Source organism: Balaenoptera acutorostrata, chromosome 17, assembly GCF_949987535.1.
Source record: "Balaenoptera acutorostrata chromosome 17, mBalAcu1.1, whole genome shotgun sequence".
Classification (NCBI taxonomy): domain Eukaryota; kingdom Metazoa; phylum Chordata; class Mammalia; order Artiodactyla; family Balaenopteridae; genus Balaenoptera; species Balaenoptera acutorostrata.
In genome coordinates this window covers 38,082,114-38,109,430 of record NC_080080.1, presented here as the reverse complement: position 1 = coordinate 38,109,430, position 27,317 = coordinate 38,082,114, and the positions used below count along the sequence as shown (strand labels likewise).

Below are 27,317 nucleotides of genomic sequence, written 5' to 3'. Positions count from 1 at the left end.
AACAGGAATACCATATATCAAAATGCTAACTGAGAATCTCTAGGCAGAACAAGTGCAAGTGATTTTTATTTTCTTGTTTATATTTTGCTTTCTTTCTTTCCTCCTTCCTTCCTTTCTACAATAAACATGCATTACATTTGTAGTTGGGCTTCCTGGAAGAATAAACTCTACATTCCATTCAATTTTCTGCCTCATATTTTGACAGAGTGGAAAAAAGATCATCTCACAAAGTTGTACAGAATGGCTTTAAAGCATTTTCAGTGTTCTCATGCACCTGATCCATCAACAAACCCTGTTAATCTACTTTTAAAAATATACCAGAAACCAACTACTTCTCACTATCTTCACTGCTTTTACCATCCTCATCCAGTCATCTCTTGCGTGGTTCATACAAGTTTCCTAAACTAGTTTATGTGATTCCACCCTTGTAACTCTCCAGGCTATTCATTCTCATGTCACTCCTCTACTCAGAAATCCTCAGTGACTTCTCACCTATTCAGAATAAAAGCCTAAGTATTTACTATAACCTTCAAGTCTCTATGATCCGTACCCGGAGTTACCAGGCACACTCCCACTTCAGGACCACTGAACTTGCAGTTAGTTGCCTCTACCTGGTATATTCCGTACACAGATATCTTCATTTCCTTTAAGTTTTTATTCAAGTGTCATCTCCTCAGTGAGGCCTTCACTAGCAATCCAGTACTGTACATCAACCACTCCACTCCATTGCTGAAATTTCCTATCTCACTTCCCTGCTTTATTTTTTCTACTGCAGGACTTATTACTAACATACTAGATGTTGTATTTACTTCTCTTCTTTATTATCTCTCCCTCATTAGAATACAAACGCAATAAAGAGAATATTTCATCTTTTTTTTTTTTTTTTTTGCTGCTGCATCCTCAGCACCTAGAACAGTCCCTAGCACATAGTAGGTGCTCAGTAAATATCTGCTAAATGAATGAATAAATGCATTCCTTTGTAAAGCCAAAGCTTCTAGGTCACGGTAATAGTTGACTCACCTAATGTCATGAAATGACTGCAACTCATTTATTCATATTCTGAAAATCAGTGTCTAAAATGACTTTACAGAGGGCTAAGAGGTGAAGAACAGCTATGGTAAACAATAATGTAGCCATATTTTCTCAAGCCTAGAAAGAAGCATCCAGGATCTTCTCTTCAAAATTCAGCAATAAAATTATGACCTGATTTGTTATATCAAAGGTTCTCTGGGAGATCACATTGCTGTTATTGTTGATACTAAAAAGTAAGCAATATTGGCTAAAACCACACAGTTACTCTTCTAAGTTTTCCACTAGAATATTCAATTCCACTCTATGAGGCTGGATATAAAACTTTCCTTATATATAAACAAAAAACAAGCTGAATATCATACTTCTCTGCACCTGAGTATCTGTTATCTAAAAGATCTTGGGATATTTTTATAAACATCAATCAATGCTGTGCAAAGAAAGCTAAGGCGGAATAGGCAATTAGATACTGTGAAAAACTGGAGGCAATCAGAAGAAATACAGTCCATGGTGGCAGTGACACAAGCTAAGCAGGAGGTATGGATAATCTGGGTAAGTGCCATGGAAAAATAAATATCATGATTGGACTGGAGGCAAATGGAAACAGTTCAAATTGGCTTCGTACAGTACTCTGTGGAACATATGACGTCCATATGTCCATTACCAACAAACTGAAACATGGAAAATAACAAAAGCCAATGCTGTGATGGCTATAAGAACACACCCAATGCCAGTCTCTACCACACCACAGCAGCATAACTTACTACAGCTGCCAGGTAAGCTGGCTAAGAAGTCAGAAGCAATAAGAAAAGAAAAGGGGAAAGACCTAACTATAAACTGTTCTCTTTCTGTACAGAAGAAAAAGCCGGAATCTACACTAGAAAGTAAAATGTGGCCAAAGTCAAGGCTGAAAGTAAAGTGCATTTTTTTTTCTGTAGAGTTCCCAAAAGTATAAAATACTTTAGAATTAAAGAGGTCAGCATTTTATCCAAAACTACAAATGATTTAAGATTCAAAGAACTAAATAAAATAAGAATGGGATAAGATGGAATAACATCCAAGAAAAAAAAAGTGTAAACGTGACCTTTCAAATTCGAAACACACAATAGAGAACTAAAACAAACTGACCAAAAGATGTGCTAGGAATCAATTATGTTGTATGTCAGTGCTACCAAGTCTACCAAATTTTCTTTCCATATTCTCTACCCTCCAAAATGATTCATCTTCAAGATAAAATCATTGTTGATATGAAAGAAGTAGTGCTCAGGCAAATGTCATGAAGACCAATATATACAGCAAAGCCAAAACTATAAAAAAAACTTACAAAAAGTAAACTAACATCTTAGAGCCTATCTGGTAGTCCTGACCTTTTCAACCAATCAAAACCAGATAGTCCCAGCCAGGTGAACTGCATAAAAATAACCTCAGCCCTAATTCAGAAATATATTGGTTGTCACTCACTGAAACTACATAGTAATAAAATCCAGCAGTTAAAAATACATAACTATTTTATAGTATCAATAAATATCAATGTCATTCCTGTTTCAACCTGACTTCCCATTCTACCCTCAAACCCCCAAACTTGAAACCAAGTACAATTTCTTGAGTAGCTGGAGTGTGGTTAAGGAAAGGAAGCTATGCTTGTTTGTAAGGAATCTGCCATTTCCTCCCTGCCAAAACACTTGTTTAAAAAGTCATGTAATATTTCTATTAAATTGTAAATGCAGCCGACAAGGAAATGGCCTACTGGCAGTGTATTACCTTTGTGGCAGTGCCAACAGGCCTACAGCAAAATAGTGCACATGATAATTTCAACATGCATTCCCAAGTAACAAAATTGTGCTTTACATAAATACCACAGAACCTGAGCAAGATCCAGAAAAAGCAATGAAAATTTGCCCAAGCTTTCATGCTTGCCTATATCAATTGTATGTCATAACTAAAGCAAAATAGAAAAGCATCTACATATGTCCAAGAAGCTTGTGAAGTTAGATCATATAACCCTGGGAAAACTATTGCAACTTAAATCTGTGTATTTCTTGTTAACCACTGTAACAACTCACTAATAAAAATTAAGAAAAACTGTGGGTATCAAATGAACCAAAATGTACTAACTACATACAAGTCCTTAAAGACTATAATGCAACTTATTAACAGGAACATATGTTCAGTGTAAGCCACAATTGTTATGTTAAATTACTTCTTCCTTTGATATCACTCATTTGATTACAGAATTTAAGAGATCCACAAACCTTCCAATTAAAATGGTGACCTTCAGTTTATAAGTCACTTACTGCAATGCTTATAAAGTCACCTCTGATCATTTATCCCTTACCTTTCATTACATAGCACAACTACATGTAATTATGCTATTTAAATGATCCCAGATGTAATGAAGATGATTCTATTTATGTAAAAGTTATACTGAAAACCAAGTTAAGATAAACAAATAATCTGTAATTAATATAGTCCTCTAGGACAGCTGAAAATTCTACTCTGCAAGAATTTAACTAAAATACATAGTTTTTGTTTAAGTCAGATGTGTCTGACTTACAAGTGTCTAACTATCTTCATTTTTAAAAATATGTCTGATCAGTCATGATTTCAAAAGTCAAGTTTGCTACAGACAGCATTTCCTCCAAAAACGTCAGGAATTAAGTGTTGTACACTTGAAATTACACAGTCAACACCTGCCCTCAGATACCTCCCAACCTCCTAACACAAACACACCTAGATATTTATGTCTTCTAAAATAAATGTTAGCCCAAACAGTTTCTATAACTGGTTTAAAAACAAAATACAACAAAACTTACTATGATCAGTATAGTAAGTCTATACAATTGCTTTTAAGACCCTCAACAGGGTTAATGATTATATCCCCGTTAGCAAACCAAAGCTATTGTCCAGAGGCCAACATTAAGTCTTTCTGATCTCCAGGATCTAAAGTACCCCCAAAAAATAATAAATAAATAAAATAATAAATAAATAAATATATATATATACATATATGAATTAAATCAGTTTAAAACTGATATTTTATACAGACACAGATGTAGAGAACAAATGTATGGACACCAAGGGGGGAAAGTGGGGTGGGGGTGGGGGATAGATTGGGAAATTGGGGTTGACATGTATACACTAATATGTATGAAATAGATAACTAATAAGAACCTGCTGTATAAAAAATAAATAAAAAATAAATAAAATTGAAATTTTAAATAAATAAACTGCACTTAGTAAAAGTTTGAAAGTCAAGCCATGAGCAAGGATAGGGCTTTCAATTTGTATTTAATTAGCATTTACTTTCATTTTTCAGTTTATTTCACTCTTATTCTAACCTACAAGTACAACATTATTACTGTATGAAAGAAGAATCTGAGCTTGCTAGGTTTCAATATTACCACCACAAAGTGTCTTTGAGATAAGAAAGGTAATCCAGCACATATTCAACAAAAACATTTATTGGATGCTCTTATGTAAGTCACTCCACTAGGTTCAATTAGACACACAAAAATGAAACACACGTGTATTTAAAACTTAGATCTAATAGAGGAAATAAGACAACATAATCATTACTATAATACATAGTAAGTTAAAAAAAAATAAAAGCCAGAAGAAAGACAGAGAAAAGGTGAGAATTCAGAGAAAAAAAAGATTTTTTTTTAATCAGTGGAATGAGGAAATTCAGACAGTAATTAGACATACCTAAAACTAACCTCTCCAGAAGTAAAAGAGTATTGGGGGCTTGGGGGGAAATCATAGATGCCATATGCATATACAGTTACCGGTTCCAGATTAAAACACAAAACAGTGGCATGTTGTAATAAAGTAAATATTAAACAAAACCATACCCTAAATATACAATATAATAAGAAACTCTCTTGAGGGTCACCAATATTATTACTGAGAGCCATAGTTCTCAATTTTGGGGGTCAAGAAACTCTTATTTTCATTGATGAAAATTGTGAACTCTCTCACCAACAAAATGCACATCTGCACACAAACCAATACTTAAATGAAATTTTGGGGGTCCAATGACTCTGAATTCTCTGCTCCAGAAAAAACTCACTCTACTCTCTTGTGAATCACAGTTTCCATTACTGAGCAAGTATACAGTGAAAATGAAGCAGAAAACATCTGTATATCACAGTCTGACCTGAAGTTAGAAAAGAGAGTCTACATGTCTCTGTGTCCTCATGGGCTCATTATTTCCATACTGTTTCCAGTAAAGGCTGCAGAAGTCATCTCAGCAGCCATAAGTAAGGGCTTTAAAGCTTTCAGCAACCTCCCACAGCTGGCAATAAGCTCCCTTGGGTACTGCATAAGGTCCCAATACCGCCAAACCTACTCAATAACCCAAAACAAAATAAGGTGATGATGAAGCAACTGCCTGATCCTTTCCATAGCCAAAAGCTCCCTAAGTGGACTGACATGTACACACTGCTATATTTAAAAGGGATAAACAACAAGGACCTACTGTATAACACAGGGAACTCTGCTCAATGTTATGTGGCAGCCTGGATGGGAGGGGAGTCTGGGGAAGAATGGATACATGTATATCTATGGCTGAGCCGCTTTGCTGTGCACCTGAAACTATCACAACACTGTTAATCAGCTATACTCCAATATAAAATAAAAAGTTAAAAAAAAAAGCTACTCTCTGCAAGAACTTGAACTATTTTACTAACTCAATCTGAGACTTGAAAACTTAATAATGCTACCTAATATTTCTAAAGCATTTACTATTTTACATGTATTGCTCACTTACATTGTCTTATATGATCTTCACAACAATTCAGTGAACTGGACAATTAATTGAGAGTCCACTGTAACTAACTGACAGATAACAGAATTGATTCAGGACTCACAAGTCTCAAATGCCAGGTCACACCACTATAATGTGGCAACAAGGAAAGCATTATGGCATTGGAAGAAATCAGATTTCCAAAGGTACAGTGATTCTTGCTCTTCAGATGCAAGTTACAAACCAATACTTGGTCACGAAATCAACTAAATGGATTTGGACCACTTATCTTTTTTCTTTTTTAATGAAAAGATGAAATACAGTAGAAGAAGAGAAGACTGTGATAGAATAGAAATCAGAGTGGATAACAAACAGTGATTCATAGTATGAAATATATTTCACATGTGACCCATTATGAACATGCATAGATAAGCACTGTTATACATATATTTTGTCTCAACTGTGTGCACACACTTGCATGCACACATGTGCATAATAGGTCACAATGTGAAATATATTTCATACTATGGATCACAGTCAAAACAGTATGAAATGGAGTGCAAGCAAGAAGAACTACAATCCTGCAGCCTGTGGAACAAAAACCACATTCACAGAAATATAGACAAGATGAAAAGGCAGAGGGCTATGTACCAGGTGAAGGAACAAGATAAAACCCCAGAAAAACAACTAAATGAAGTGGAGATAGGCAACCTTCCAGAAAAAAAATTCAGAATAATGATAATGAAGATGATCCAGGACGTCGGAAAAAGAATGGAGGCAAAGATTGAGAAGATGCAAGAAATGTTTAACAAAGGTCTAGAATAATTAAAAAACAAACAAACTGAGATGAACAATACAATAACTGAAATGAAAAATACACTAGAAGGAACCAACAGCAGAATAACTGAGGCAGAAGAACGGATAAGTGACCTGGAAGACAGAATGGTAGAATTCACTGCTGCAGAATAGAATAAAGAAAAAAGAATGAAAAGAAATGAAGACAGCCTAAGAGACCTCTGGGACAATGTTAAATGCAACAACATTCGCATTATAGGGGTCCCAGAAGGAGAAGAGAGAGAGAAAGGACCCGAGAAAATATCTGAAGAGATTAGAGTCGAAAACTTCCCTAACATGGGAAAGGAAATAGCCACCCAAGGCCAGGAAGCGCAGAGAGTCCCATACAGGATAAACCCAAGGAGAAACACGTCGAGACACACAGTAATCAAATTGGCAAAAAATAAAGACAAAGAAAAAGTATTGAAAGCGGCAAGGGAAAAATAACAAATAACATACAAGGGAACTCCCATAAGGTTAACAGCTGATTTCTCAGCAGAAACTCTACAAGCCAGAAGGGAGTAGCATGATATACTTAAAGTGATGAAAGGGAAGAACCTACAACCAAGATTACTCTACCCAGCAAGGATCTCATTCAGATTCGAGGGAGAAATCAAAAGCTTTACAGACAAGCAAAAGCTAAGAGAATTCAGCACCACCAAACCAGCTCTACAACAAATGCTAAAGGAACTTCTCTAAGTGGGAAACACAAGAGAAGAAAAGGACCTACAAAAACAAACCCAAAACAATTAAGAAAATGGTCATAAGAACATACATATCGATAATTACCTTAAACGTGAATGGATTAAATGCTCCAACCAAAAGACACAGGCTCGCTGAATAGATACAAAAACAAGACCCATATATATGCTGTCTACAAGAGACCCACTTCAGACCTAGGGACACATACAGCCTGAAAGTGAAGGGATGGAAAAAGATATTCCATGCAAATGGAAATCAAAAGAAAGCTGGAGTAGCAATACTCATATCAGATAAAATAGACTTTAAAATAAAGGCTATTACAAGACACAAGGAAGGACACTACATAATGATCAAGGGATCAATCCAAGAAGAAGATATAACAATTATAAATATATATGCTCCCAACATAGGAGCACCTCAATACATAAGGCAACTGCTAACAGCTATAAAAGAGGAACTCGACAGTAACATAGTAATAGTGGGGGACTTTAACACCTCACTTACACCAATGGACAGATCATCCAAACAGAAAATTAATAAGGAAACACAAGCTTTAAATGACACAATAGATCAGATAGATTTAATTGATATTTATAGGACATTCCACCCAAAACCAGCAGATTACACTTTCTTCTCAAGCACATTCAGAACATTCTCCAGGACAGATCACAGCTTGGGTCACAAATCAAGCCTCAGTAAATTTAAGAAAATTGAAATCATATCAAGCATCTTTTCTGACCACAATGTGGTGAGATTAGAAATCCATTACGAGCAAAAAACGTAAAAACACAAACACATGGAGGTTAAAAAATACTAAATAATCAAGATATTACTGAAGAAATCAAAGAAGAAATAAAAAAACACCTAGAGACAGATGACAATGAAAACATGACGATCCAAAACCTATGGAGCAAAAGCAGTTCTAAGACGGAAGTTTATAGCTATACAAGCCTACCTCAAGAAACAAGAAAAATCTCAAATAAACAATCTAACCTTACACCTAAAGGAACTAGAGAAAGAAGAACACACAAAACCCAAAGTTAGCAGAAGGAAAGAAATCATAAAGATCAGAGCAGAAATAAATGAAATAGAAACAAAGAAAACAATAGCAAGGATCAATAAAACTAAAAGCTGTTCTTTGAGAAGATAAACAAAATTGATAAACCATTAGCCAGACTCATCAGGAGAAAGAGGGAGAAGACTTAAATCAATAAAATGAGAAATGAAAAAGGAGAAGTTACAACAGACACTGCAGAAACACAAAGCATCCTAAGAGACTACTACAAGCAACTTTATGCCAATAAAATGGACAACCTGGAAGAAATGGACAAATTCTTAGAAAGGTATAACCTTCCAAGACTGAACCAGGAAGAAACAGAAAATATGAACAGACCAATCACAAGGAATGAAATTGAAACTGTGATTGAAAATCTTCCAACAGACAAAAGTCCAGGACCAGATGGCTTCACAAGTGAATTCGATCAAACATTTAGAGAAGAGCTAACACCCATCCTTCTGAAACTCTTCCAAAAAATTGCAGAGGAAGGAACACTCCCAAACTCATTCCATGAGGCCACCATCACCCTGATACCAAAACCAGACAAAGATACTACAAAAAAAGAAAATTACAGACCAATATCACTGATGAATATAGATGCAAAAATCCTCAACAAAATGTTAGCAAACAGGGGCACAGGGGCCGCGACTTCCCGGCCGGAGGTGTATCTCCATGAATAACTTAAATGACCCCCCAAATTGGAATATCCGGCCCAGTTCCAGGGCTGATGGGGGTGATGGAAGCAGATGGAATTATGCCCTGTTGGTTCCAATGCTGGGATTGGCTGCTTTTCGTTGGATTTGGTCTAGGGAGTCCCGAAAAGAAATAGAAAAAGAGAGGGAAGCATACCATCAGAGAACAGCTGCCTTCCAGCAGGACCACAAAGCCAAGTATCATGCCACGATCTCAGAAAGTCGGCGGGCCGTGGCACAGTTGTCCCTGGAACTTGAAAAGGAACAAAAGAGAATGACTAGCTACGGAGAAGCCCTCATCTCTCAGGAGTGCAAGATGGTAGAAGAGAAGAAGCTTCTGGAACAGGAGCGGGCTTGGGTCCTGCAGGAGAAGGGGCAGCCCTTGCGGAGTGCATACCTGAGCTGCCTGGACAAGGAGGAGGACTGGCAACGGAGAGCCAGGCTTCTGCTGAGAGAGTTCGAGGACGCTCTCACAGAAAGACAGAGCATCTACGGCAGTCTGGTTCTCCCTCGCCACAAGCGGCTGGAGATCAAGAAGAGCTTGCTGGTCCAAGCGTCCACTGACCCAGTTGCTGCTGACCTAGAGATGGCGGCTGGCCTGACTGACATATTCAAGCACGACACATACTGTGGTGACGTCTGGAATACCAACAAGCGCCACAATGGGAGGCTTATGTGGCTGTATCTCAGATATTGGGAACTAATGGTCGAACTGAAAAAGTTTACCAACGTGGAGAGAGCCATACTGGAAAAGTAAGACAGGAGTGAATGGCTCAGCGTCAGACCAGTGTGTGTTCTGGGTTACCCGATGTTTTCCTTCTGCCAGCGCTCCCTGTGTTGTGGCCACACATGCACACAGCCACCTTTCAGCAGTGGCCTTCTACTCCCGCCACCCTCTGAGCTCTCTGTCCCCCTCAGCAGCTAAGGATGCAGTTTCTCAGGAGCATTTTTTAAGCTGTCAATATTTTATTAAGCGGAACAGTATAATCTCATAGCTTTAGGGAAAAACTGTTTCTAAGAATGTGAAATATAATATTCATCCTTACCATAAGTCATTTTTTTGTCTGTTTTTATCACTCCCTAAATTCTTTTTTCTCCTCAAATTATTTTTCTCTCTCCTAAAATTACAGTTATAAGTTGTCAGGTAGTGGATAGGACTGCCTAATAGATGAGAAAGGAAGGTAGTGATACTGTCAAGGTTTTGTGGTGTTTTGAAGCTCTTTCCCACCAAAGGGGAAAAAGTGTTTATTTCCAGTTGATACCCTTGTGTGTGTTTATGAGCAATGACATATAATTAAAACACCTCAATTTAAAAGCAAAAAAAAAAAAAAAATGTTAGCAAACAGAATCCAACAACACACTAAAAGGATGATACACCATGATCAAGTAGGATTTATCCCAGGGATGCAAGGATTCTTCAAAATACACAAATGAATCAATGTGATATACCACATTAACAAATTGAAGAATAAAAACCATACGATCATCTCAATAGATGCAGAAAAAGCTTTTGATAAAATTCAACACCCATTTATGATAAAAACTCTCCAGATAAAGTGGGCACAGAGGGAAGCTACCTCAACATAATAAAGGCCATATATGACAAACCCACAGCAAACATCATTCTCAATGGTGAAAAACTGAAAGCATTTCCTCTGAGAACAGGAACAAGACAAGGATGTCCACTCTCACCACTATTATTCAACATAGTTTTGGAAGTCCTAGCCAATAAGAGAAGAAAAAGAAATAAAAGGAATATAAATTAGAAAAGAAGAAGTAAAACTGTCACTGTTTGTAGATGACATGATACTATACATAGAGAATCCTAAAGGTGCCTCGAGAAAACTACTAAAGCTAATCAATGAATTTGGTAAAGTTGCAGGATACAAAATTAATGCACAGAAATCTCTTGCATTTCTATACACTAATGATGAAAAATCTGAAAGAGAAATTATGGAAACACTCCCATTTACCACTGCAACAAAAGGAATACAATACCTGGGAATAAACCTACCAAGGGAGACAAAAGACCTGTATGCAGAAAACTTTAAGACACTGATGAAAGAAATTAAAGATGATACCAACAGATGGAGAGTTATACCATGTTCTTGGATTGGAAGAATCAATATTGTGAAAATGACTATACTACCCAAAGCAATCTACAGATTCAATGCAATCCCTATCAAATCATCAATGGCCTTTTTTATGGAACTAGAACCAAAAATCTTAAAATCTGTATGGAGACACAAAAGACCCCGAATAGCCAAAGCAGTCTTGAGGGAAAATAACAGAGCTGGAGGAATCAGACTCCCTGACTTCAGACTATACTACAAAGCTACAGTGATCAAGACAATATGGTACTGGCACAAAAACAGAAATATAGATCAATGGAACAAGATAGGAAGCCCAGAGATAAAACCACCCACCTATGGTTACCTAATCTATGACAAAGGAGGCAAGGATACACAATGGAGAAAAGACAGTCTCTTCAATAAGTGGTGCTGGGAAAACTGGACAGCTACATGCAAAAGAATGAAATTAGAACACTCCCTAACACCATACACAAAAATAAACTCAAAATGGATTAGAGACCTACAGGTAAGGCCAAACACTATAAAACTCTTGGAGGAAAACATGGGAAGAACACTCTTTGACATAAATCACAGCAAGATCTTTTTTGATCCACCACCTAGAGTAATGAAAATAAAAACAAAAATAAACAAACGGGACATAATGAAACTTAAAAGCTTTTGCACAGCAAAGGAAACCATAAACAAGACAAAAAGACAACCCTCAGAATGGGAGAAAATATTTGCAAACGAATCAATGGACAAAGGATTAATCTCCAAAATATATAAACAGCTCATGCAGCTCAATATTAAAGAAACAAACAACCCAATCCAAAAATGGGCAGAAGACCTAAATAGACATTTCTCCAAAGAAGACATACAGATGCCCAAGAAGCACATGAAAAGCTGCTCAACATCACTCATTAGAGAAATGCAAATCAAAGCTACAATGAGGTAGCACCTCACACCAGTTAGAATGGGCATCATCAGAAAATCTACAAACAACAAATGCTGGAGAGGGTGTGGAGAAAAGGGGACCCTTTTGTACTGTTGGTGGGAATGTAAATTGATACAGCCACTATGGAGAACAGTATGGAGGTTCCTTAAAAAACTAAAAATAGAATTACCATATGATCCAGCAATCCCACTACTGGGCATATACCCAGAGAAAACCATAATTCAAAAAGACACATGCACCCCAATGTTCACTGCAGCACTATTTACAATAGCCAGGTCATGGAAGCAACCTAAATACCCATCGATAGATGAATGGATAAAGAAGATGTGGTACATATATACAATGGAATATTACTCAGCCATAAAAAGGAACGAAATTGGGTCATTTGTAGAGACGCGGATGAATCTATAGACTGTCATACAGAGTGAAGTAAGTCAGAAAGAGAAAAACAAATATCGTATATTAACGCACATATGTGGAACCTAGAAAAATGGTACAGATGAACCGGTTTGCAGGGCAGAAATTGAGACACAGATGTAGAGAACAAATGTACGGACACCAAGGGGGGAAAGCGGCAGGGGGGTGTGGTGGTGGTGTGATGAATTGGGCGATTGGGATTGACATGTATTCACTGATGTGTATAAAATGGATGACTAATAAGAACCTGCTGTATATAAAAAAAATACAGTGTAATAATAAAATTAATTCATTAATTTTAAAGTATGAAACGTAAATCATCTTTCAATCATTAATAAACCAATTTAAGTTGTCTCCTGTGAATGCTCCCACACATATACAGAGAAATACTGCCTTTGTCAGTATCCCACATTAAAATCTTAAATAGATGGAGTCTAGCGTAATTCTTTTTTTTTTTTTAAGTCACTTCCTACAATATACAGAAACACATAAGACACAAAGAAAGCTAAGGAAGCTCTCAGTCCCAGAGTTGGTAGTATAGGGGGAGTTGAAGAAAATGAGCCTTTCCAGTCTCCCAGGGAAAGAAGGGGTGAGAGGACACAGAACATCACTGGGCCCCTGGTGGTGAGTCCGGTGCTGGGCCCATGCACAGCCTAGTTCTCTACCAAAGGGAAGTGCCAATTTTCCTTGCCATGGCCCTGGCCTTGCTCCCATGCTCATCCTCCAGTTTTCAGAAGTCGTCCAGTTCCCAGAATGGCCCCTTCCTTTAGTTCCCTAACATTTTCACTCAGGGGAGAAGGCCGCTTACCCTGTCGTGGTGTCAGAGTCCCGGGGAGTTGTCACCCTGCAGGATGGTGAGAGAATATCTCCCTAGCAACTTGCTGTTTGGTTTCTGTCTGCTGTGCTTAGAACCTGAAGATCAAGGAGTGTCGGGGTCTCTCAAGGGCTTGTCCAAGCCCTGGCTGGCTATAGGGGTCTCTGAGGGATGTCCTGTTTCCTCCTTGGAAAACACCTGCTTGGAAGGGAGTCTCAGTCGGATCCTCAAGGGAAAACTGGGTGCCCAGAGGCAAGTCCAGTTGAGAGGATGAAGGTGTCTCTAGGGGCAGAATAGGTTCTGGGGGAAGACTTAATCTGGGGTCTTCAGTCTCAAATACGTCACTCAGCTGTTTCACCAGTGGGCTTGGGGGCTTTCCGCTGGTCTTCATAGGTGTCCGTGCAATGCCAAGGGTAGGAGAACGGGGATCTGAGTCCTGGGCCTGCTTAGGACCCTCCAGCTGCTCCCCTGCTGGCAGGTTTGGCTGTGGAGAGCTTGCTACCTGGATGGGAGTGCACAGGACACCAGCACTGGGTGAACGCGGGTCTGAAACTCGAGCCAGAAGCTTGTTGTGCAGCGGGCTGCGCTGGAATGACGGGGACGCTCTTGGCCGAGCCCACCTCAACCAGGAGAAACAGGATGGGGCAGGGCCCAGCCCAGGCGAGGAGGGGATGCCGGGCCCCAATTCCACCTCTGCGTACAAAGTAGCTCAATCCTCCTAGCATACTTCTTTATCTAAGCAACACTTAACGGAAATATGTCTCCAACACTACAATTCATATTCACATAAGTAGTATGTCAGTGAGAAAATGATGATTGCTTCCTCAGTAGTTACCAAACTAATCATGTTTACAGAGGACTTGGCAACACCAACAGCAAGATTTGATTATAAATTAACAGTGGGAATTTGCCTTCCCTCTGAAACCCACGGGGTGACCTCAGCAGACTCAACCAAGAGAAGCTGAGATCTGTTTATTCTGTTTTCCTTGCTTATTCATCTCTTTAAGAATAATAACTCCGACTAGACAGAAATATGTTGAAACTGTCACTGTAATAAACCTTAATCCTCAATTTTGGGGCTGGAATGCCTTGTACTCCCATATGTATTAGGACCACAGGGCAGAACAACTCTAACTTTCAAATAGAGTGAAAAACCACATGTCCTGGAAGTAATACTGAAATTCTCCAATGATCCAATTTGCCCACTCCTGTGGATCCTTGGCTATTTCTGATCTGAAAGTATAGTTAGTAGAATCAAGGTATCACTTAAAATAATCAGGCAGAAAAATGTAGGGAACAGATAGGGAGGAAGAGAGGCAGTATGAAAAGAAAGAAAAGTATGAAAGGGACTGTGTGAGCATTCATGTACACACAATGTTAGGCAACAGGGAACAGTCAAAGGAAGTAAAGGCAGCAGTGGGGAGAGGGGAAAAAGTGAAGATGAGGATAAGTTCAAAGGAGAAAAACAAGTAATGTATGTAATGCCAAAATAATAAAAATCATATAGGCATATGATCCTTTATAATTTGTAATATACATACATACCTATAATTGAATAAAAGTTGTTACAGTATACGGTCTTACATTTTAAACAACTGAATATATATGCACACCCTCTACACACACACACGGAAAGCTAAATAAGTCTATCATTAGAATGCTAGTTATCACTGGAATGGAAGTTCCAAGAGAACAGGAAACATACTTGCTCTGCTTACCACTACATCCTCAAAGTCTGACTGGGACATGATAAATGTGCCTAAATATTTGTAGAAGGAAATAAAGAAAAGGGGAACAGAAGTAAAAGAACGTAAGAAGAAAATGCGAGGGTACTTGTCTTTAAAAATCAAATATCCACATTTAGGTGACACTGAGTTTCTCTAACACAAAATAACCAATGTAGGACAGCAGATATATTCTCCAACTGGTCCAAAGGTTGACTTCTTGCCTCCACATTAGAATATGCATTTCTCCTATTTTAACGTTAATACTAAATCAAAAATATTTTAATATTAATGATTAAATTTTGTATTACTGCTAAAATGGATATGTCCCATCATAAAAATATACACAATTACATGGCAGGTAAGTTTCAAGAGTGTTATGCTCATCACTGAAGGAATCATTAAAAATTATTTTAAAAAAATAATACCCCAAAAAATTTAAATGCCAATTTACAACTATTAAATATTTACACAAATTCTCCAGCACACATCTATTGCACGAAGCAAAGTAATTTAATAATTAAATACAAATAAGCAATCCTCTACTTGTAGACTAGCAAGTTGGAAATCCATTTTAACTCAAAGACTTCCCAATGGGTTGATTACAAAGGAAGAATTATAAAGGCACTTAGACTGAGTATTAGAACTGGGGTACAAAAACTGACAGGGGATGGCTGGAAGAACAATAAGCAGAGGCAGTAAAAAGTCAAAGGGCTAGGAGACTTCAGCCAGCAAATGTTGGCTGAAAGGCAGACCAAAACTAGAGAAAAGTCAATTAAAATGAGACCAGAAACTCAATAACAACAAAAACAACCCAACTTAAAAATCGGCAAATAACCTGAATAGACATTTCTCCAAGAAAGATATACAAATGGACAATAAGTACATGAAAAGATGCTCAACATCACTAGTTATTAGAGAAATGGAAATCAAAACCATGAGATAACACTTCACTTCCATTAGGATGGCTATTATCAAAAGATAGAAAATGAGTATTGGCAAGAATGTGGAGAAACTGGAATCCCTGTGCATTGCTGGTGGGAATGTAAAATAGCACAATGCTACAAAAAATAGTATGCAGGTTCCTCAAAAACTTAAACATAAAATTACCACATGATCCAGCAATCCCAGCTCTAGGTATATACCCACAGAATTGGAAGCAGACTCTCACAGAGATAAATGTCCATCCATGCTCATAGTAGCATTAGTCACAACAATCAAAAGGTGGAAGCAACCCAAGTGTTCACATACAAATGAACGGTTAAACAAAATGTGGTACATACATACAATGGAATATTATTCAACCTTAAAAAAGGAATGAATTCTGATATATGCTACAACAATGAATGAACCTTGAAAACATTATACTAAGTGAAAGAAGCCAGACACAAAAGAACAAATATTGTATGATTCTACTTATCTGAGATGCTTAGAATAGTCAAATTCATAGAGACAGAAAGTAGAACTGTGGTTATGAGGTGCTGGGGGGAGGGGATAATGAAGAGTTATTGTTTAATGTGGACAGAGTTTTAGTTTGGGATGATAAAAATTTCTGTAGTAGACAGTGTGATGTGAATGTACTTAATGCCACTGAATTGTATACTTAAAAATGGTTAAAATGGTATATTTTATGTTATGTGTATTTTACCACAATAAAAAAAAAAATTGGGAAAAGAAAGACAAGGAGATACGTCCTGAAATTAGTCATTACTGATCTTAAACGATATACAATTTGAAAAAAGAGAACAGATTATAGAGGATATAGTGGGTTGAAAAGCGGCCCCCAAAAGATATGTCTACATCCTAATCCCCAGAACCTTTGAATGGGACCTCATTTGAAATAAAAAAAAAAATCTTTGCAGGAAGAGATCATCCTGGATTATTGGAGTGGGCCCTAAATCCAATGACGAGTGTCCTTTTGAGAGAAAGGCAGAGGGAAATTTGAGACAGACAGGAGAGGAAAATACACAGACACACAGAGGAGAAGGTTAATGTGAAGATGCAGGCAGACACTGAAGTGATGCAGCTACAATCCAAGGAATGCCAAGGATTTCTGGCAGCCAGCCACCAAAAGCTGGAAGAGGCAAAAAATGGAGTCTCCTTTAGAGCCTCTGGAAGGAGTGCTGCCTTGTCAACACCTTCATTTCAAATTTCTGGCCTCCAGAATTGTAAGAGAATAAATTTCTATTGTTTTAAGCCACCAAATGTGCGGTAATTTGTTATGACAGCCCTAGGAAATTACCATAGGGGGTAAAAAGATAAAATGAAAAGTAAGAAAGTAGACTTCATGAGCACAGAACATGTCATTCAAGCCAAAATTTAACTATGTAAAGCGGGAGAAAAAGGGGATCGTGGGCTTCACCCCTAAGTCGCGATTTCTGGCCATACGATGTCTGAGGGCGAAGTGCTGAAGCCCCCCATCGGGTCAGGGCAGGAGTATGGCTGGTGCATGCTCCTGGCCAGTGTCTCTAGGATCTGGCACAGCACCCCAACAGGGACACCGAGACATCAGACCACAGAGAAAGGCTGCACCCTGCTATATCAAGCTTTACAAGAGAAGTCGTCATCCAAGACATTCCCATCAAGACATTTTAATTCTGTGAATTAACACTCCCATACCCCTTTGTCCACTCCCAGACAAAATGAAGATACCTGTCCTCTGCCCCCCATGTTAAATGCTTGTGAGTGATCTTCCAATAGGCAGTGGCATGCGCACACACTAAGATGGGCCAGGTGTCTACCCAGTCACGTACAGTAGGAACTGGGAGATGGAAGATGTGTAAGTATGCCGTGTATGGGTATTACTTAACTGGCACCCCTAACCAAGCCAAGTCTTCCAGAATTTCTCAAGTTGATTTTACTATTAATTGGGCAGGAAGGAGGTCCTGGATTCTTTTTTATTTTTTTTAATTAAAAAAATGGTTGACTCAGTTTTCAATTCTTAGACATGGATATATATTTTTTTGTATGTCTTTTTTTTTTTTTTTTTTAAAGAAATCATGTTGGATTAGGAGTATACTTGGTTGTAAAAGAGTAGTGTCATGTAATTTGCGATGAGGGAAGCTACTGAGTGTGTTTTACTTTTTAAATCCTTCACTACCTGCTAGAGAGACTACCTCATGGTCAAACTTAATATGTGGAACTATTTGGTTGGAAGAAATGAGATTTATACTGGAGGAAGCAGAACAGTAATAATCTAAGTCCTGGGTTAAATCCCAGCTCTGGCACTTAGCTAGGCTGTCTTGGATAGTTTAGCTAACCTCACTAACTCAAACTCAAATACATCTAGTTTGAGGATCACCCTAAAAACATTCTAACTAAAAGTACAAAAGATATTTAATAATTAGAAAAGAAATGAGAATTTGTGTTGTTGATTTTATGCTGACCTTGTTATATTTCATTTTAGTATTTTCAAACAAACAATTCATGCTATTTTTGTTTCACTTTCGCAAGAGGAATTTACACGTACAAGGAAGATGATACATACTCTACTATATACAATTATATTCCTCAAAGAATTATCTTTCTTTAAGTGGCAGGAAGATTTTTAAATATTTCAGAATAGTACACTATTACCTACACTTGAAATTCAATCCACAATAGCATTGTAATATCAGATATAATTCTAATTTATTCTTCTTCAAATATTCTAAAATGTTGCATTCTTTTTCCTCCCATCCGTTTACTTCACACATTTCTCCAATCACCCTGAAACCATCTTCTCTTCTCTTCTTCACACACACATACTCTCTCTCCTTCCCCCAACTCTTTTCTCCCTTCATTCCTATATCCTTTCTTCTTGAATTGAATACAGCCACTAGAGGGCAATAAGTTTACAAAGATAAATGTACTTATCTATAATGAATTGAGATTCACATAGTAATAAATTTTAAAACTATTATCATCACAAACCATAAAGCATTGGCAATTAGACTTGAATATGCAAGGTATGCATTTAAAACTCTAAAATTTATCCTAGAAAAGGAGTTCATAGAAGTGTATAATAATGTTCAAAAAAGGAATTCCATTTTCTCACTAAGCACTAAAAAGATACGCCTAATTCACTTACACATAGCAATATTAGAAATCAGGATTTTTTTTTTTAACATTAGCCAGACCAGAGAAGGAAAAACCAAGAAACAGAAACACAAAAAGGTACAATATGCAGGGGAGGGTAGAAAAGAAGCAATTTCTTCCAAGCCTCCCACTACTACATTCAGAATACGATGAACTGAATAATGTAGTGGAGTTTACCAACCCTTTCTTCTATTAAAATTATGGGGAAATTTAACAGGTATACTTTTGGGGGAGAAAAACAGTGACCGTAGAGAGAAATACAGACTTCACTTCTTTTCTCCCAATTAAGGATACGAGGCGGGAAAGAAGTTAACAAACAGTCACTAATCCCTGACAGATAATTTTACTATTTTTTGCACAGAACCCAAATTCAAATGAACTTTTTTACTCTATATTTATTTACACTGACATTACAAAACGGCAACACTTTTAACACTGACATATTCTTACCCTCATTGGATGTATATCAGCATAAGGAGGTTTTCCTTCCGCCATCTCTATAGAAGTAATGCCAAGGGACCAGATGTCAGCCACACAGTTATAGCCTATTTCTTGAATTACCTCAGGAGCCATCCAAAACGGAGTTCCTATCACAGTATTGCGTTTTGCCATTGTATCCTGCAAAAGCATTACACAGATGTAAATATTACCACAAAAACACTAAGGAAATGTATTTGCCAACATACTCTTTAAACTACATATGTGAAACCCTCAAATACTACAGGTTATATCTGAAACTGACTATTTTCCTAAAATTTCAACTAGTTGTGACATGACATACTTAGAAACTTTGAATTCTGAAATAACCAAGAGTCCACAAGTAACTTATCTCCACTACCTTCAATAAAGACAGTCATTAAAGATAGTACTATAACAATAAAAGCTACAGAAATGAACAAATGTAGCTTTCCTTTCTGAATATTTAAGCATTTTGATGACAATATATATTTTCATATTCATTCAATGTCTCTTAAATTGTAAATAAAAGTAATAAATAATATGTAAATAATGGCTCCTTCTCCCTGATAATAATGAAGTTATGCATTTCTTTCCATAACACTCAAAAGATATTATCAAAGTTTAGTCATACTCAAACCTGGACACATAAACCAAAAGTGTTTCCAAAAGTATTACACTTACTGTTAACTGACCAGCAACTCCAAAATCTGCCAATTTTGCATGTCCTTCTGTATTGAGGAGAATATTTCCAGCTTTTATATCTCTGTGTATTTTTCTCATAAAGTGTAAATATTCTAGTCCTTTCAAAGTAGATTTAAGAATAGTTGCAATTTCATCTTCTGTTAACTGGAAAGAAATATTTTAAAAACTCAACTGAAATGCCATGTTAGATAAATTCTTACAAGAGAGCACTGTTAATAAGCACTTCTTTCTAAAGATCATTAGCCTCTAGGAAAAGGCTAAAAGGTAAAGTACTGAGAACTTCTGATGAAAGAAAATGTCATCATTCAATTTCTCCTTTCTTTAAAATTATCAATGTCATTCCTAACATGTAACATATCTCAAGAAACATCATGACCCTAAGAAATCACTATTCCCTATATCATCTAACACTGAGATGGCAATATCGCAGCTATCTGTCCTGAAAAAGTAAATTCAGACACCCTTCCCTGTGGTACCTTCAATTATTGATGAAAATGGAAACCAACAGTATTAACATAAAAGAGAGGAAATGAGAAAGGGTGGATTGCCAAGAGTCTCCTGCATGAAGTGTTCACACCAATACCACTCCTCCTCCTTCCAGCCAGGTCATTCCTAATCCACCCAGGTCCCAGATTTCTGACCCTAATAATGAGAACTCAAAAATGGAAATGTCAGAGAAAGACTAGGAAAATGGGAACACAAACAAAGGCTGTCAGGGGAAAGAAAAGGGAGGAGGGAGGAGAAAAGAAGGCCAAGGAGGAGAGAGGAGGGAAAAAAGATTCTTAGTAGTGGTAGCAGTAGAGGCAGTGCTATCTGTACCAGGCATTGTGCTAAGAGTTTTGCATGCATTATCTCATTTATCCTTATAACAACTCTATAAGGTAAATACTATTATTATCACTATTTGACAAATGAAGTTATTACAGAGGTTCAGTAACTTCCTTCTGGTCACACACAAGTAAGATGGAACCAAGATGTGAGTCCTCTCTGATCATAATCTATGTTTTTAACCACCATGCCTCTCTTGACAAACCTTATTCAAGTGTAACCTGTGAAAGTCCCTATTTTTATCAAAAACATCCTCTTAGTTTTTAAATACATCCAAGTAATATCAATAGCTCAGGATAATAAAACCTACTTCACACTATAAGCATAACCACTATAAGCATAATCCAAAGAAATAAATTGAGAGAAGGGAAAGAATCTCAATTTATACAGAGATAGAGGACATTGCTCTATATGAGAGAGAGAAAGGAAAAAAAAAAAAGAAAATCAGAAAGAATTCAAATGCCTCACACACAGTGGGATAATAGGAAGATACAGTAAAAATTGAAAATATAAAAATATAAAGACTATGTAAAATGTGAAAATAACTACTGGAAGAAGCTTGCTTCCACGGCCACCAATCCCGCAGTGGTTCATGCCAAGAAATAACTTGGGTGAACATCTGGATATTCACATGTAAAAAAAACTGAAGTTGGACTCCTACCTCACAGCATATACAAAAATTTACTCAAAATGGATCAACAACCTAAATATGAGTTAAAACCACAAAAGTCTTAGAAGAAAACATAAAGGTAAAACTCCACGACCTTGGGTTGGGCAATGTATCAATGTATCATTAGATACAGCATCAAAAGCACAAGCAACAAGAGAAAAATACAGATAAAACTGAACTTTATCAAAATTAAAAACTTTTGTGCATTAAAGGCCATTATGAAGAAAGTGAAAAGACAACCCACAGAATGGGAGAAAGTATTTGCAAAGCATATATCTGATAAGAGTCTGGAATCCAGAATATATAAAGAACTCTTCTAACTTAACCAAGTAAAGACAAACAATCCCAATGGCAAAAGACTTGAATAGACATTTCTCCAAAGAAGATATACAAATGGTCACACATGAAAAGACAGATGTTCAACATCATCATCATTAGTCATTAGGGAATGCAAATCAAAGCCACAATGAGGTACCACTTTACACCCACTAGGATGGCTATAATAAAATAAAATAAAAAAAAGAAAGTAACAAGTGCTGGCAAGAATGTGAAAAAATTGAAATTCTCATGTATTTCTGGTGCAACCATTGTGGAAAACAATATTTAAGTTCCTTGGAAAGTTTTTTTAAGAAAGTTAACCACAGAATTACCATATGACCCAGCAATCCCACTCCTAGGTAAATACTCAAAAGAACTGAAAACTGGTACTCAAACAAACATGTACATGAATGTTCATAGTACTATGCACAATGGCCAAAATGTTGAAACAACCCAAATATCTATCAACAGATGAATGGATAAACAAATTATGGTATACACATACAATGGAATGGAATATTATTCAGTCATGAAAAGGAATAAAGTATGGACATATGGATGGACCTCAAAAACATTAAGCTGGGCATAAAAGGGCACATATTGTATGATTCCATTTATATGAAATATTCAGAATAGGTAAATCCATAGAGAAAGAAAGCAAACTGGTACTTGCCAGGAGCTAGGGGAAGAGGGGGAATGGGGAGAAACTGCTTAATGATAGGGGTTGATGAAAATATTTTGGAACTAGACAGAGGTAGTAATTACACAACATTGTGAATGCACTAATGCCAAGGAATTTTTCACTTTAAAATGGTAAATCTTATGTTATATGAATTTCACCTCAATTAAAAAAAAAAAACCCTTATCATGTTAAAATTTCTAAGCAAATTGCCAGGTGGTTTACCTTTGAATACAACACCAATATATATTCTCATAAAGTATTGTACAGATCATGCAAAGCTTCGCAGGTCATGGGTAAGGAGTCTGAATTATTTGAAAATTCTAATACTTCCAGGAACTGATTCTCTACCTCAGACCAGATGGTCTGACTTCATGGTCCACAGAGAGCAAGCGGTATGTTCTGAAGCTGCACTATCCAATACAGTAGCTCCCCAGCATTTGAAACGTAGCTAACCCAAACTGAGATATGCTATAAATGTAAAATATACACCAAAGTTCAAGGCCTAGTACCAAAAGAGAATGTAAAGTATCTCATTAATAACTTACATACTGCTTACACTTTTACATGATATGTATATATTAATTATATTAATTATTTTATTTTAAATCTGTTAATGTTTAATATAAGCTATTGATATTAATAAAATATTATTAGATGTTATAACATTAATATTATATATTAATATATTTAATACATTATTAAAATTAACTTCACCTATTACTTTTTTTTAAATGTGGATGCTAGAAAGTTTAGAAATACATATGTGGCTCATGTTATGTTTGTACTGAACAGTAGTGCACTAAGAAAAGGGTCCACAAGAGCAGAGATCTTTGGTTCACCAATGTATCCACAATGCTTGGAAACATGCCTGGCATACAGTTAGCACTCAATAAATAATTAATGAATGGGTACAGACTTGCAGTTACTAAAAGAAAAGAGATATTCACATCTGATGTTCCCAGTTTTTTTAATTAGTGGTTTGCAGCCACGGTGGGGGAGTGGATGCAGGAGTGCTGCTGAGGGCCATCACACCACACCACACCACTGCAGAGGTATGCAAGGTGGTGGTGCTGTCATATGGGCCTGGGTTCTCTCCCCTCTCCCTATTCCACATTCCTGGATAAAGATTAAAGAGCTCGGGGTGTTACAAAAGCAGTACCAGTCCAAAAAACTGTGTCGTGTTTAGTTACTTCAATGCTGACCTTTTCAGTTACCTAGACCTCAATTTTTATCCTCTTGGCATTCCACTATTTCCAACCAACAAGTCACTAAGCCTTCATTAACTCCTTGATTTGTTGTCTCTGCTCCTGTACCCTATATTTCAGAGCTGCATTAGAGAAAGTTCAGAATTAAATTGACCTACTATACTTCAAGGTCTCAGGATCTACCTGATTTCAGTGCTGTAAAGCATTGAATGCTGTAAAGCATTTGCCACTGGACAAATCCACAGCAAGACTAAAGGAAGACTATATTAGGAAGACTATAAAGGAAGACTATATCAGTATATTACACTGATTCATGCACTGCCTGGCTTTGCTAGAAGACTTCAAAAGTTCATTCCAACTCTGATTTTATAACATATTAACAAAAGATCTTCATAGTCTTTTCTTAACAAAAGACTATAATAAATAATAAATTCACACTAATTTGGACATCCATTTTTATTCTTTCAACAAGTATCTACTTCACTGGCTCTCTCGTGTAAGTCCTGTTAAAGGTGCTGGGTTTACAGTGGTGAAGAAACTGACTGTCCTAGTTTGTACAAAGCTTACAAGAATACCTGAGGCCACAGCCTGTATTTAGCCCTGAATTATTAAAGGTGGAGAGGACTGATCTGAAGCAAACGTGTAAAGTTTCTAAAGCCCCTCTCCCATTATGCTTTTCTCCCCCTACTTCAGGGGGTCATTTCATATCTTCCCCTAATCAAAAAAAAATGATGCAATATCCAATCATTCATACCAGTACATGGATAAGTCTCAATTTAAAATTATTTGTGTACAGTATTATTTTAACAATCCACTTGAATATTAAGGCTCAAATGTGGTATCTGCACTTTAAGCCTTTTAACTTCAATTACAAAATGAACGGTTTCTATCCCTCAATATAATCATTTTAAACAATAATAAACAAGTAAACAAATATTTTCTAGAACACAGAAATATAATGTTGACTTAAATTTTTATATTACTTTACAGTTATAGAGTATTTTATGTGCATTTCACACAATTAAATAAACAGAAACACTTTATCGTCCCTTTCTATAGATGAGGAAACAAATTCAGAGAAATTGAGTGCTCTGTCAAACACAACTATTTAAGGGGCAAGCCCACGTGTCTTCTGACTCTATACGAGTGGGACAGTCTATACTCTATAGACTATCACATCACTGCCAGATGTCACAAACATGAATATATGAATTAGTCTCAATATAAGAAAATAGGGAGTTGCAAGGCTTGTTCCAAAGGTGATATTCAAAATACGTATTTGACAAAGAGTAAAAGCAATGTCTAATCAGAACAGTCACGAGCCATAAAGCCAAACAGTCAGAACAGCTACATTGGTTAACAACAGTAAGAATAGATACCAGCCAGAAACAAACAGTAAAACTGAATAGCAGCCCTGTGTATCAGACAGAAGGCCTACCTCACCTTAGCATTCAAATCTGAATTATTTTAAATGGTGCGCCAGCCAAACAAAACAAGTATACCTGTAAATGAACTCAGCAAGTAAGCAGACTCACCTAGCTTGAAAAGTAACCTTAACTGAAGACATCAGAGGTAGCTTTCTGAGTATTTTATTGAAAACAGACGCTTAATCCCGCCAAAAAGAACACATAGATGAATTATTTAAACATTTTAAAAACAGTTAAATAAAAGTAAACAAAAATCAAAGTAAGTATCAAATCAGTAGGCAAGAAGAGTTTCTAATCAAAAAAACCAAAGAATTATGAGAATTTATTAGCTTTGTCTGCATAAAAACTATAAGCTTAGAAAACAGAAAAATATTCACAGCAAATACAGTAAGATACTTAGTATACAGAATTATTTAGAACATAAAGAGCTCACAAATCCTCTAGAAAAACAATAAATGGTCAATAAATAAATAGGCAAGGAAATGAATATGCAATTCACAAAACTTACAATAGGGCTAGTTAACATACAAGAAAAATATTAAACTGCACTAATTATCAAAGAAAAGCAAATTAAAATAATGAAGTATCAATTATAAAATTATCCCATACAGGTCACAATGTTGCTGAGAATAACATGTGTGGCATGTATAAGAGTATAAGCCATGTGTAACAGTGATCTAAGAAAGTGTATTTTCCAAAAAGCCCTAGAAAACATTCATTCTCTGAAAAAACATTTATTAAGCACCTGCTCTATGTTGAATTTAACACGTCTCTAACCTAACCTCATGGAGTTCCAACCTAGCATGAAAGACAGACTTATAAACTACTATAAAAAGCACTTTCAAAGTGAAATGGAACCACAATGGAGAGCGATTAATTAGGGAAGGAAAGAGGAACTGGCATTAAAACGAGGCTTTGAATAAGAAAAGTAGTTCCCTGTCCAGAGAAAGGAAAGACCATCAGTAGAGTAACTAAAATAATTAACTGAAGAATAGAGATATGACAGTTATGAAGTGGCACTCAGATATCAAGTGAGGCCCATTTTCCTTCCTTCCACTAAGATGAGAAAAATGGTAAAAAGTGATGGGCCAAACAAACACATGAATGCATGCTCACCATCACTAATCATTAGAGAAATGCAAATCAAAACTACAATGAGGCATCACCTCACACCAGTCAGAATGGCCATCATCAAAATATCTACAAACAATAAATGCTGGAGAGGGTGTGGAGAAAAGGGAACCCTCTTGCACTGTTGGTGGGAATGTAAATTGACACAGCCACTATGGAGAACAGTATGGAGGTTCCTTAAAAAACTAAAAATAGAACTACCATACGACCCAGCAATCCCACTACTGGGCATATACCCTGAGAAAACCATAACTCAAAAAGAGTCATGTACCACAATGTTCATTGAAGCACTATTTACAATAGCCACATGGAACCAACCTAGGTGTCCATCAACAGATGAATGGATAAAGATGTGGCACATATATACAATGGAATATTACTCAGCCAAAAAAAGAAACGAAACTGAGTTATCTGTAGTGAGGTGGATGCACCTAGAGTCTGTCATACAGAGTGAAGTAAGTCAGAAAGAGGAAAACAAATACCGTATGCTAACACATATATATGGAATCTAAAAAAAAACAAAATGGTCATGAAGAACATGGGGCAAGACGGGAATAAAGACACAGACCTACTAGAGAATGGACTTGAGGATACGGGGAGGGGGAAGGGTAAGCTGGGACAAAGTGAGAGAGTGGCATGGACATATACACACTACCAAACGTAAAACAGGTAGCTAGTGGGGAGCAGCCGCATAGCACAGGGAGATGAGCTCGGTGCTTTGTGACCACCTAGAGGGGTGGGATAGGGAGGGTGGGAGAGAGGGAGACACAAGGGAAGA

General features: G+C 36.8%; 2 protein-coding genes and 1 pseudogene across 4 annotated transcripts in view; 1 reads left to right on the top strand and 2 right to left on the bottom strand.

Annotated features, from left to right (window-relative positions):
- STK3 (serine/threonine kinase 3) overlaps positions 1–27,317 on the bottom strand; it is a 301,708-nt gene that overhangs the window by 206,586 nt on the left and 67,805 nt on the right. For 2 of the 3 annotated variants that reach the window (XM_057532260.1, XM_057532261.1), the window contains exons 5-6: positions 20,258–20,422; positions 19,568–19,735 (exon numbers count right to left, since the gene is read on the bottom strand). The exons of the other annotated variant lie outside the window; for it this stretch is intronic. In XM_057532260.1, the coding sequence (XP_057388243.1) occupies positions 19,568–19,735; positions 20,258–20,422 (333 nt within the window). The remainder of the gene's footprint in view (positions 1–19,567; positions 19,736–20,257; positions 20,423–27,317) is intronic. 3 annotated transcript variants of the gene reach the window in all.
- On the top strand, positions 9,010–9,815 carry LOC103006504 (coiled-coil domain-containing protein 127-like). Its single transcript, XM_028164737.2, has one exon. The coding sequence runs from the start codon at positions 9,039–9,041 to the stop codon at positions 9,813–9,815; it is 777 nt and encodes a 258-aa protein (XP_028020538.2). The 5' UTR covers positions 9,010–9,038.
- LOC103008466 (cell division cycle-associated protein 3-like) lies at positions 13,156–14,041 on the bottom strand (annotated as a pseudogene).